Source organism: Varanus komodoensis, unplaced genomic scaffold (assembly GCF_004798865.1).
Source record: "Varanus komodoensis strain SLA01 unplaced genomic scaffold, ASM479886v1 scaffold96, whole genome shotgun sequence".
Lineage (NCBI taxonomy): Eukaryota > Metazoa > Chordata > Lepidosauria > Squamata > Varanidae > Varanus > Varanus komodoensis.
In genome coordinates, this window is record NW_025336664.1 from 1,105,543 (window position 1) to 1,117,811 (window position 12,269).

The 12,269-nt window shown below is 47.2% G+C and overlaps 1 protein-coding gene across 5 annotated transcripts in view; it reads left to right on the forward strand.

Annotated features, from left to right (window-relative positions):
• SDK2 (sidekick cell adhesion molecule 2) overlaps positions 1–12,269 on the forward strand; it is a 317,930-nt gene that overhangs the window by 299,003 nt on the left and 6,658 nt on the right. For all 5 annotated transcript variants that reach the window (XM_044418964.1, XM_044418963.1, XM_044418965.1 and 2 more), the window contains 5 exons: positions 1,571–1,696; positions 8,236–8,400; positions 8,556–8,696; positions 10,984–11,122; positions 11,266–11,392. In XM_044418964.1, coding sequence (XP_044274899.1) covers positions 1,571–1,696; positions 8,236–8,400; positions 8,556–8,696; positions 10,984–11,122; positions 11,266–11,392 — 698 coding nt within the window. The remainder of the gene's footprint in view (positions 1–1,570; positions 1,697–8,235; positions 8,401–8,555; positions 8,697–10,983; positions 11,123–11,265; positions 11,393–12,269) is intronic.

Below are 12,269 nucleotides of genomic sequence, written 5' to 3' on the forward strand. Positions count from 1 at the left end.
TGCCACTACTTGGCTGACCTTCAGCCTCTTGCTCAGTGTTGCATGGGATGTCCTGCCGTTCTTCCACAGCAGGCTGCCCTCCACTCCCACCCCCAAGTAACTGAAAGCAGTTCCACTGCCGGCACTGGTGCAGAGGGACTTCTCTGCACCTGTCACCCTTTCCCAGGGAGTTTTCTCCTCATTTTCCTTTCCCGCAGAGTTCTCCTCTTCTGCCTCAGCTTCCTGTTATACTTCTAGCTTCTGAACTACTCTGAGCTGTTGCAGTTCCACCACTCTGTCTAAAACTCTTCATCTTCTTTTATTAGCCTGAGGGTGGACACTCGCTGCTCCAGCTCTCTCACCTGTCCTTCTACCAGGTCTAGTATCTTGCCCTCATTGCACATGTAGGCCATGTTGCCCTCAGGCAGGGAAGCAAACTTGCACAGCTGTTGCAGGTCACCACCACTGGGCTACAGAGTGAGTCATATGCAGGTTGTCAAGAAGAAGCAGCCTTCGAGGTAATGATCCCTCTAAATGTATAGTTCGTTCTGCCCATCCCAGAGAGTTGATTCCAAACTGAACTTCCCTCCTCCATTTCCCAAAAATGGAGTTGTGGGAGCCAGTCTGGCAAGCCACCGAGGCTCTGAGCATTGCTGCTAAGATGAAAAAAGTAGAGAAATGGCTTTCTACTCCCTCCCAAAGTGCTATATTTGGAAGTAAAAGGCGATCCATCATAGTTATTCCATAATTGGAAACTAAAGCTGTTGGCCACAAAATTACAACCCTCCACTTCTGCCTCCTCACTCCTCACATTTTCTCCTGATAGAGAGCTTGCTGTTCCTTGCGGAGGTTCAAAAAGGTGTCACAGTGGGACCAGAAACATCCTCCTCCAAATCAACAATCTGGCCCAAGCCTCATGCTCAAACTGCTTTGCCTTGGATCACTCTGGAACCATGTCATCTCAGAAGCAGGGATGTTCTGCTCAGGCTCACACCTACTCCAAGGCATAGGCACAGTCCTGATGGAAATAAAATCTAGACTTTCTAGAGAGCAACTGCCCAGAGTGACTCCTTTTGTATTATTGTATCAGACCGGAAGGCAAGAGGGAGCATGCTGCAGAAGTGCATGCGATGGCTGCTGTGGGTGCTTTGCATGGCAGTTGTCCTTCTCAGCTGGCCAAAGAACGGTAGCCTGCTGGTTGGATGTGGGGTTGTGGCAACTGATGGGAAAGACAAGTTCCATGCTTGCTGGTGCGGAAAGAAAGAAGATGTAAGGGTGTAATATTAGAAGGACCAGCTATACAAGAATCCAGCTTGACTCTCGATGCACAAGAATCCAGGGCAGCCCTCTGCACCCACTCACCCACCCGCAACACTGCTCTGCTCATGGTGCCCAAATGAAAGCAACGCGTTTGGCTCCTTTGCTGAGTTCCTACAAACCCAACTTTGGAGGACCTGACGTAGCTAAATGGCATTAACCATTTTCTCTGACTAGGGATGTTCCTACTCAGTTGTTAAATCTGGAAAAGTGAAGAAATGATTCCTTGAACATTGGTTCAACATTCCTTTCACACAGAGCTTTCGGTTTGCAGGTGCTCCTGGCCCCCCAGGCGAGCCCTTCATCTCCAGGTATGGCTCAGCCATCACCATCCACTGGTCAAGCGGCGACCCAGGCAAAGGGCCCATCACACGATACGTTATCGAGGCGCGTCCTTCAGGTATGTGCTCAGTCTGTGTCCCCTTGGCTGGCTCACCATCAGCGCTTCAAAAGCTAGGGCAGTGCCTGACACAACTGCCTCTTCCCAATTAGCCTCCTGGATCATGATTCTTGTAGGGCTTTGATTTCTAAACCAAGAAATGCCAAAGATTAAACTTGCGCAGAAGTCTGAGATTAGAGTCCTTAAATCCTCACTCCTAATCCCAGGTCCCTGGAAGAGGCCTGATCGTACTTATTCACTGCTCACAGCCACTGTGTTGATGTTCAAAGGCATTTGCTTTATCCTGTCACATTTCAGCTTATCCAGTTGGTCGTAGCCCTGAAAGAAAAGGGAGCTGCAAAAAGGGCTGGGTCTGGATTATGCAAAGCAAAAAGCCACCTGCCTGCACAGGGTGTCAGGTCCAATGTTTCTGCAAGAGTCTTAGCCGGAGGCTCAAGGGCCAGTCACCTGCCAACTGGCCTAGCATCCAGCAGGGACTCGCGTGCCCTGGCTTCCGCTGATGGTGCCCAAAACAAATGTGGTCTGGCAGCACTTTGAAATGATGAGCCAATCAGGGCTACTGCGCCCCAAACCAGGGAAAGGGTCAGTGCGACTCAGAGAGGCAGCACGCAAAAGAAGAGGGGAAGGGATGGTGCAGCAGCAGCTGAGGAACGCGAAGAAAGAGGCAGCTCTTTTCCGGCGTCAAAAGCCATAGCGGTAGGCCTATATTGCCAGCCTCCAAGTTGGACTACAGGCAAGGGAAAGCAAGCTCTCTTTTGGGGAGGAACACAGAGAGACCTACCTCCTACCCTATACATGTCTGAGAGAAAGGCTGCTGGAGGGATGACAGGGTTTGACTGTGCACATTTTGAATGAAAAAGAAAACCTATCCTTACCTTGAGTGATCTGAAGTGCAGTAAATCCATGGTCTGCCCAGAAGACGCCCTCATGAGCACTCTTCTGAGTGTGCCTACTCCAAAGGCAGGTGGTTCTACTCCTCTGCATTGGGAATCACTGAATGCTCCAATTTCACCCACAGCGGAGATGGGGCAGCATTGCTTTTCCCCAGCAAAGTCTGCCTGGGAGGAGACCAGGCGAAGCTGTAAATCAGGCAAAGATGCCACGAGGTGTTGGAACGGGTGGTGGTGGGACAACTCCAAGCACTCTTGGATGAAACTGATTATCTGGACCCATTTCAGTCCAGCTTCAGACCCAGTATGGTACTGAAACTGCCTTGGTCGCCCTGTATGATGACCTGTGCAGGGAGAGACAGAGGGAGCGTGTCCCTGTTGGTCCTCCTGGACCTCTCAGCGGCTTTTGATACCATTGACCATGGTATCCGTCTGGATAGGCTGGTGGGACTAGGAGTAGGAGGCACTGCTTGGCAGTGGTTCCGCTCCTACCTTGACGGCCAATTCCAGAAGGTGGTGCTGGGGGACTATGGCTCTGCGCCATGGCAGCTATGCCATGGAGTACCGCAGGGGTCCATTTTGTCCCCTTTGCTGTTTAATATCTACATGAAACCGCTGGGAGAGGTCATCAGGAGGTGTGGGCTGCGGACCCATCAGTATGCTGATGATACCCAGCTCTACCTCTCGTTTTCCACCAATCCAGGTGAGGCAGTGGCTGTACTGAACCGGTGCCTGGCCGAGGTAATGGGCTGGATGAGGGCCAATAAACTGAAGCTCAATCCAGACAAGACGGAGGCCCTGTTGGTGGGTGGATCGAGCTCCTGGGTAGATGACTTGGACCTTGCCCTGGATCGGGTTGCACTCCCTCTAAAGGACAGGGTTTGCAGCTTGGGAGTGCTCCTCGACCCGGAGCTGCCCTTGGAAGCTCCAGTGACTGCGGTGGCGAGGAGCGCTTTCCTTCAGCTTCGACTAATCCATCAGCTGCGTCGCTACCTGGAGGAAGACTGCCTAGCGACAGTGACACATGCATTGGTTACTTCCCGGTTGGATTTCTGCAACGTGCTCTATGTGGGGCTGCCCTTGAAGACAGTCGGGATACTTCAGATGGTGCAAAATAGAGCATCCAGGTTGCTGATGGGGACTGGGCATTATTCTCATATAAGCCCAGTCCTCTATCAGCTTCACTGGCTTCCCATCGAAGTCCGGGCTCAATTCAAGGTGCTGGTTATTCCCTATAAAGCCCTAAATGGCTTGGAACCTGGATACTTAAAGGAACACCTTCTTCCATATTTGCCCTCCCACCCCTTGAGATCGGCAGCAGAGGCCCTCCTCCAGGAACCCTCCATGAAAGATATTAGGAGGCAAAGTACCTGGAGGAGAGCTTTCTCTGCTGTGGCGCCCTGCCTATGGAATGCGCTCCCCACAGAGGTCCGCCTGGCGCCATCGTTATTTGTTTTTCAGCGCCAGGTTAAGACATTTTTATTCCAACAATATTTTAATAACTTTTAATATTGGTTTATATATGTTTTTAACTGCAGCCAGTGTGGATCTGTAATTCATTTGTGTTATGTTTTATGTTATTTTATGTATGTAAGGCGTCCTGAGGCCTTCACGACAGGATGGCATATAAATATTCTAAATAAATAAATACATAAATGAGCAGCTGCCAAATGGGAAGGCTCTTTGGGTTCTCAGAAACAATAACAATTTTTCTCATGGCACAGTAACAGTTCTTTTGCAGTGTACCAGTCGACTGTACTCAGCAATCTGCAGTTTGAGAATTAGGGAGTGAGGTTTCCTCTGGGTCCTAATCTCAGCCAGATGTAGACTAATGGCTGCAAGGGGCTGACTATCTAGGCCAGGTGCTCCCATCCCAACACATGAACCTCTCATGGGTCATGTCTCCCCATTCTGCATCCACTTCCCCACCTGCCCCACGTAGGTGATTTCTCTGACAGTTGTGTTCAGTGCTAGCAGATCGCTTGCTTCCAGCCTAAAGGATTGTCCCCAAGAAGACACTGTGGCTTGTGGAACACTCTCCCTGCTTCCCTGGACCCGCTCTGAGGGGCTAACTCTGGGGAAGAGGGGATGATTGATGAATCTGTAGCCAAGAGCAGGGCAGATGCCAGGGGATAAATCACCCTCTGGCTTTGAAATGGACTCTGACTTGTTTTTAATGAGGCTGCTGTCTCTTAGACCAAGATCAGAGCAGCTGGAGTGGGTGGAGGCTGCCGCTTTCCCCTAAGGGTCCCATGATTTAGTCCAGAGTCTGAAAGGATCACACCCTTTGAGCCCCCGATGGTTGCTTTCACACATAATGGGAACGGCACTTTTGAGGCTTTCCTGTGCCATATATTTGCACGTGCAATTCATTTATTTCTGTACTGTCCAATAGCCAAACCTCTCTGGGCAGTTCACAACAATTAATCAAATACAAAAGAGACAATAAAAATACACATGTATTAAAGCACAGTATAAAATTCCAATGTGAAACTATGAAACTGATAAAAATTCCAATATACAAAACTATAAAACAGCTTAATATCTAAAACATTTCCATTAAAAACAGACCTAATTAAAACAGCAGACAGAACCCATAAGTGCTTTCAATACAGTAAAGAGACTGCCAAACCAAATACCGATTCAGCCAATGTATACGGCTTATAGTTCAGTTACTGAAGAAGGAAGGAGGGAAATGTGGGCACACCAGATGCACTATTGGTGTCATGTGTGAAATGAACCATGGCTGGGGATGAAAGTCTCGGTTTAGCTTTCTAGCCTTTCCTCCAGTCTGTTCAGAACATTAATTCTGGCCATGCCCTCTGTGCCTGGACTTCATCCCTAGCTCATCCGTGTGCTCCTTTCTTTTTGTCTTCAGATGCCTCTTTACACCCTGCCTTTCCCATGCAGTCTTGCTCATCCCACTGTTTTGCTCCAGCTGCAATGAAGCCTTAATTATGTGTGAGCTTTTGCTTATATTCATTCCTCTTCTCTCCACTATCCAGTCTGTAAGCTCCTTGTGGCAGGAACTTAAAAACCCGCCCTGGGTGTTACAGATGAGGCAGGGGCCACTTCTGTAACATCCAGGGCTACATCTGGTGATCTTACCAACATAGTGGGAAGAAACAACACACCAGAAGAGCATAAGGAGCGCCCTGCTGTATCAGGCCAAGAGGCCACCTACTCCAGCATCCTGCTACCAACAGTCCCACCCCTGCTTCTTTTCCTCCTTCATCCTTTGTTTGAACTGGTTCCAGCACTTGGAGAGCCCTTAATTGAAAAGGCGACCAAAAACAAAGCCAGGATGACTGTGGTAATGGGTAGCAAAGGCTGGGTGGAATATAGTGGCAGTCCAAGGGTGGCATCCAGGGGTGCCATTCTGCTAGGGCAAAATGGCAGCTCCTTGACGAAACCTTGTTTTTAACCTTGTGCAAATCCAACACTTCGATTCTTGCAGGCACAAGCTGTTGTGCATAACATTATGCACCAATTTGCACATGGTGCTCTGTAAACCATCATACAAGGCATTAGACGGCTCATTGCTTCATTAAACATTGTATGTAAGCTGTCCCGAGGCTCATGCGATGGGACGGCCTACAAAAATTCTAAATAAATAATAAATAATAATCTAGCTAGGAATTGCTCACACTAATTTTAGTCATTCTGAATTATACTCAGTGTTATCATAGCAGAAAAATTACAAGATTTGGTGCTGTTTTGCCAGAGGTTTCACAGGCCTATCAGGATCAGCCCAACTAATGCAAGCAGCACCTAGTCTAATTGGAGTTATAGTGAGCAGAGCAGTGCCTTGCACAACACTTTACAGAACTACTCGTACAACAGGTTGTACAATAGCTTGCACAAGCAGAATCAACATAGTATATGACACTTGTGCAAGATGACAGACAGGGTTTCTGCAAGCAGCAGAAGCTTTGCACTAGTGAAGTGACACCACTGGATACAAGCAAGAAAGAGAAAATGGAAAGCTGGCTGGCTGGGACAAAAGTAGGTTAGTTTGTTTGAGGTCTGTGGCAAGGATTCTGAAGGATGGAGCAGAGCAACCCTCACCTCTCCGCAGGACAGGGGCTCCCAACCTGGGATGCCCACATTCCCAGGGGTTGCAAGATGGCATTTCAGGGGGTGCAACAAAGGCTGTGGAAGAGGAAGGCTGTGTCACATTTTTCACCAAATTTTTTCCAAAATGGATTTAGTTCTCTTTTGTCAATCAGGACAAAATCTAGGAATCACCTGAGTCCACAGGCAGACTTGTGGATCACATTCAGCAAGAAAGATCCACATTTTGACAAAATTGTGAATGAGAAGCAGGAACAAATAAGCCATTGAATTTTATGTTCACCATTGGGATTGATTTTACTGTTTATGATTTTTCTAATTGCTCAATTTATATTTGAATTGTGTACACTGAATTAAAAGCTTTTTTTAAGGTTCAGTTTGTTCACCTGCAGTCCTGTATGTCGTTCAAAAATGAGAAATTTGACTTCACCATCATCAAATGTGATATTATTTTTGTAGGGGATGTGAACATAAATTGAACATTTTCTAGGGGTGCAGGGCATAGAGAAGGTTGAGAACCACTGCTGTGGGGTTTATCCCATAGGTAGTTGATGCCCCAATAAGCAGGAATTTATGTTGCTCCTCCTGCCCCCTTCACTGCATCCTAGGATCAGGCGCACTACCAGGGCTCCCACAGTTCGTCAGCAGTGAATGTGGCTTATCGCGTAAGGTGTCAGCATACACCTAGATCATCCAGAGAACTCATCTCCGAATGAAACAGGCTTTCCATTCTCATGTGGGATGTTATCCTGGCACGGTTGTACAGGCACAAAAGAGCAGGGTGCCGAAATGGAATCCTCATCTTTTCACACTCATTTCAAACCGTTTGTGATTCCCTTTTCCAAAGATCTCATGGGTCAGCAGTTGGAAATGCTATTACCTGCACACGGGTTGGCAAAGGAGAAGTTCTCTTTAAGAGACACACTTCATTCCATCCCCATCTAAGAGCCCTCCAGAACTGGGGTCTTGCTATTTTTAGTACACTCCTCAGCAAGATATCATGGCCTGTCTTTGAATCATACATGGTGTCTCAAAAGGCAAAAACTCCATCAATCTGCTGGATTAGCTGCAGCCATGGATGTATTGAATTAATTAAAAGTAGAGGTTCTTGGACAGATACGCACTAATCATACTTTTGAAAGAACAATAATGTTTTCTCAAGCCCTTGTGGGGCCTCGCTCTATCACCCAGCAGCTTCCCAGAGTTGGAAGTTATTTATTTAATGCTTGTACACATGCAAGATGTGAGCACAACTATGTTTTGGATTAATTGTATTACTAAGGTTTAGTCAGTTTAAAAAATTGAGGATCACTGGCATGCACATCAGCCAAATGTTCCAGATAAAAACCTACACTATCCGTTGTGTCAGTTACAGACATGCTTTTCAGTGATGGGGTTATTGTACATAGTCAGCCTTATAGGTTACCTGATTCACTTTCTAGAGCACTGGGCGCATATTTTGCTATCGTTCTCCTATTTATTGCGTGTGGTGGGGATTCATGCCTTATACAGGCGGGTGCATAGGCATCCACCCCTGCCCCCAGTGCAATCTTCATTGATTTCTTTCTCTTTCAGATGAGGGACTCTGGGACATTCTCATAAAGGACATCCCCAAGGAAGTGACCTCATATACCTTTAGCATGGATATTTTGAAGCAAGGTGTCAGCTATGACTTCCGGGTCATTGCTGTCAATGACTATGGCTATGGGACACCCAGTTCTCCTTCTCCATCAGTCTCAGGTAACAAGGTTGGAAACAGATCACTCCGTCAGGTCACGTCAGCCTATTCTTCCTACTTTCTGAGTTTAGGCTATAGGAAATGAGCATAATTGGGACATATGGCGATCTTGCAAGGAGAGGGTGTTTGACTTTTCTGTACTGCTTGCTGTTTGTAGCTCAGAAAGCAAATCCCTTCTATGAGGAGTGGTGGTTCCTGGTGGTCATTGCTTTGGTGGGACTCATCTTCATCCTCCTGCTGGTCTTTGTCCTTATCATCCGTGGGCAGAGCAAGAAGTATGCCAAGAAGTCAGACTCAGGTGGGTACCAACATCATCCTGAGGCCTCATTTGCTCGACCTGGGGATGCTTCCTTTGAAAGCACTGAACACTCAAATAGCAGAGAGACTTCAATAGAGGCTTTGGAGCTGCATCCTTTGAGGAGCACAGTGCAAGCAGAAAGTGGCCCATCACTTTCAGATTTGTTTTTAATTGTTGTCTTAGCTCCAAGAAGATACTACTCCTTCCTCATGCGTCGTGGCAACTAACCTCTTCCCTAAGCCAGTGGTCTACTCATTGTGCTATGGTTCCTGAGATGACATTCTCCCATCCTCCCTCCCTGCCATGGTCATCTCCTTCCACAGCAGTAGCATAACCCCCACAAGCAATGTGTGATTCCCTGCATAGTCCATGAAGTCTGTAGGTGCCTCACTTAGTTTTCCCAGCAGCCCAACTGGAGTACAGAAGGTTGTTCTCTGTGTATTGGGGGGTGGGGAGCAGGGGGAGAGCTAAGGATATGCAAGTCAGCAAAACTTTTGCTTGCTGAAGTTCCCTGAATTCCATCTCAAAGCTCACTCTAGCTCAAGTCTATATCAGGCCATGAGCTTTGGGGGTTTTTTTTTTCTTTTCACAAAAAAATCCGTGCAATATGGATATTGTTTCAAGTATGGCCATCAGATACATCTCTGAAGTGTGCATATTCTTCTCTATTAAATCATAGCTGGGTGCATTTTTCAGCAGCACACTTTCTCTTGCACATTTTTCAAATGTACACATGCTGTTGAATGCATTTCCTTGCATCAGCAAATCCTGTGGCAAGCTTGGAGATGTACGAACTTTGAGTCGGTGTTCAGTCTGGATAGTGCTAATTGGGTAAATCTGGATAAAACACAAACTGAAACTTTTTTTCACACAGTCCTAGGAGGAGCACATGCTTCTTCTGGTTCTCGCCTGACAGCAGATACAGTCCTCAGGGCCGAAAAGGCTGTGCCCGGCTGTTCCACGCGGCCGTTTCTTCTCACCGTGGAGAATAGCTGGGATTCCTGGATTCCGGTCCCCCATCCTTTTTAATGCTGTTGGCCTAACTAGCTCTCCCAGCCATTTTGGGAAGAGTGCAAGCATCTATACTATTGTGAAGATGGATCACAAAGGAAAAGCCTAGCTTCAGCTCTTCTCTATGCTCTGGAAATCCTTTAAAAAAAAAAAACCTCTCAAGTGCCTGCATTCGGGATTTTGAAGGGAAAAGCCTATGACTTTGTTGATGCCAGTGCAACTTGACAATGAAACTGAATGACTTCGTGCCCCAGTCACTGCCAGAGGCAGTCACAGAGTTCAAGAGGTCACAAGGGCAAGAGAATATGGCAGTGTTTGCTTTGCTTTAATTGTGAGGAAAATCTGGACCTTCCTCTTAAATAAACATGCTGCATGGAACAAGGGTGTGTGTGTGTGTGTGTGTGTGTGGAATAGCATTCTTGGGAACAAGGACTTACGATGATTGTTTTCACATCTGAGATCTGCTTTGTGTCATAAGACATTTCCCTCGTGTGGGTGTACATGGTTGTAAAAAAGGAAAATTGTGCATCACCATGCCTATTACAGCCTTCAGGCACATCTACTTGTAGTAACTACAATTTTCATGCATGTATGCACAAGCTTCCCCCACAGTACATCCTGGAAAACCATGCAGGAAAAATACTGTGTAAACTGGCTGCACAACAGTCTTATAAATACACAAAACCATATTATGCTGACTTAGACAACTGGCCCGCGAATCTTCTACTCCAGCTTTCTCCATCCTGGTGTCCTCCAGCTCCCATGATCCCCAGCTAGTCATCCCATGTTAGTTGGGCACAACAGGAATTGTAACCTGACATGTCTGGAGGGCAGCAGGATGGGGAAGGAACATTTGAACAATGCAATGCGATCTTCTTACTTTTGCTTAAAGGAATGCCTGACACTGTGCCTTTTATAGACTGAACATAGTCTCAGAAGGCTGTTTTGTGTAGTCTACAGATGGAGGCTGGGCTTCTTTTATCCATTTTCTCAGTGCACAAAATTTTGTGCCCGTGTTCTCTATCATTCAGGTAGGAGTGCTCAACCTATGTTTTAGTCTACACAGATGTTTTAGTCTACAATTCTCATCATCCCCAATCAATAGAGAGAGGGATGGTGGGTCTTGTAGGGCTACAAGTTGCCCACACCGGATATAAACCTTGGGATGGCCTTCCTTTATATGGTTGGGAAGGCTGAAACAAACTGCTACGTTTTGATCTTTCTTGCAAGAGAGTTTAGGACTCCCAAAGTGCTGACACCTTGCCTCTGTTTTCAGGGAGCAACTCCAAATCAAATGCACTTGGCCATGGTGAGATGGTCAGCCTGGATGAGAGCAGCTTCCCTGCTCTGGAGCTGAACAATCGGCGCCTGTCAGTGAAAAATTCCTTCTGCAGGAAGAATGGAATATACACAAGGTAGCAGAGGCTTCCAGAACAGTGGGAAAGGGGTGGAGTGGGGTGGGGAGGGGAAGCAAACCAGGTCTCAATGGGGGTGCCTGTCCACAGTGAACACTTGCCTTCTCTGCATGAAATCTCAGAGCTTCCATCTCTCTCTCAAGGTCTCCACCGCGGCCCAGTCCTGGCTCCCTGCACTACTCTGATGAAGATGTTACCAAGTACAATGACCTCATACCAGCCGAGAGCAGCAGCCTTACAGAAAAGCCGTCTGAAATCTCTGACTCACAGGTGAGCTATGCTGAGAGGTTAGAAATGTGGAAATGCTTTGGCTTGAGAACTTCAGCTGTGGGGTGATGAACAAATGCAACAGAGAAGGAGACACAACACCACCACCACCACCACCAAGACGTTCTAGGGATGCCCCTGAATTCAACTCCAGATGCAATGGGGTGTTCCCACTCTAGGATTTCTTCCAGATGGAAGGACCCTAGCACTGCCTATCAGAAAGCCATGTTGTCTTTTTCTCTTTAATGGATTTTCTGCTTTAAGGAAAAAGCAGTAAGAAAAGATAGAAGAATCATGAGTAGAAGGATGACAGAGATTCCTAAACCACCCCTACCCCACAAACCTTCATGAAGGAGTGATGCCACAAAAGCCTCACCTGGAAACACTGGACCTCCTGGAATCTTACAAGGTCTAGAAGGGGTCAGGCAAACAGCCAGGCCCAGTTGCAGGTGCAGAGCCTCTTATAATGTGGCAAAACTACCCCATCAGGTGACCACATTGTGCAGAGGAGACCCCTGCTTGTGCATGGAAGATGATTTGCTTCTCTGAACAAATATGCAGGGTCCCGACAGGTTTCCTGCTGGGGCAGCCATGGCCCTCCAGGTTCAGAAACGGGTTCTCAAATGAAAACATGAAGAAAGTGCAGTGGATACCCCTCTGATACTGAAGGTCTGGGCTTTTCGGAGGCTTTTCCAGAGTGATTTTCACCACAGGATTGCACTCATTGCTTTGCGAATCACACACTCTAGGATGGCCACTGGTTGGAAGAGGGCAGGAACAGCATGGATTACTTTTTGCTACGGGTTCAATTACCAAAAATGCAAATGGCAGGCTGGGTTTCTTCCCCTCTGCCATTTTTGCGAAGACAATGGCCTTTGGG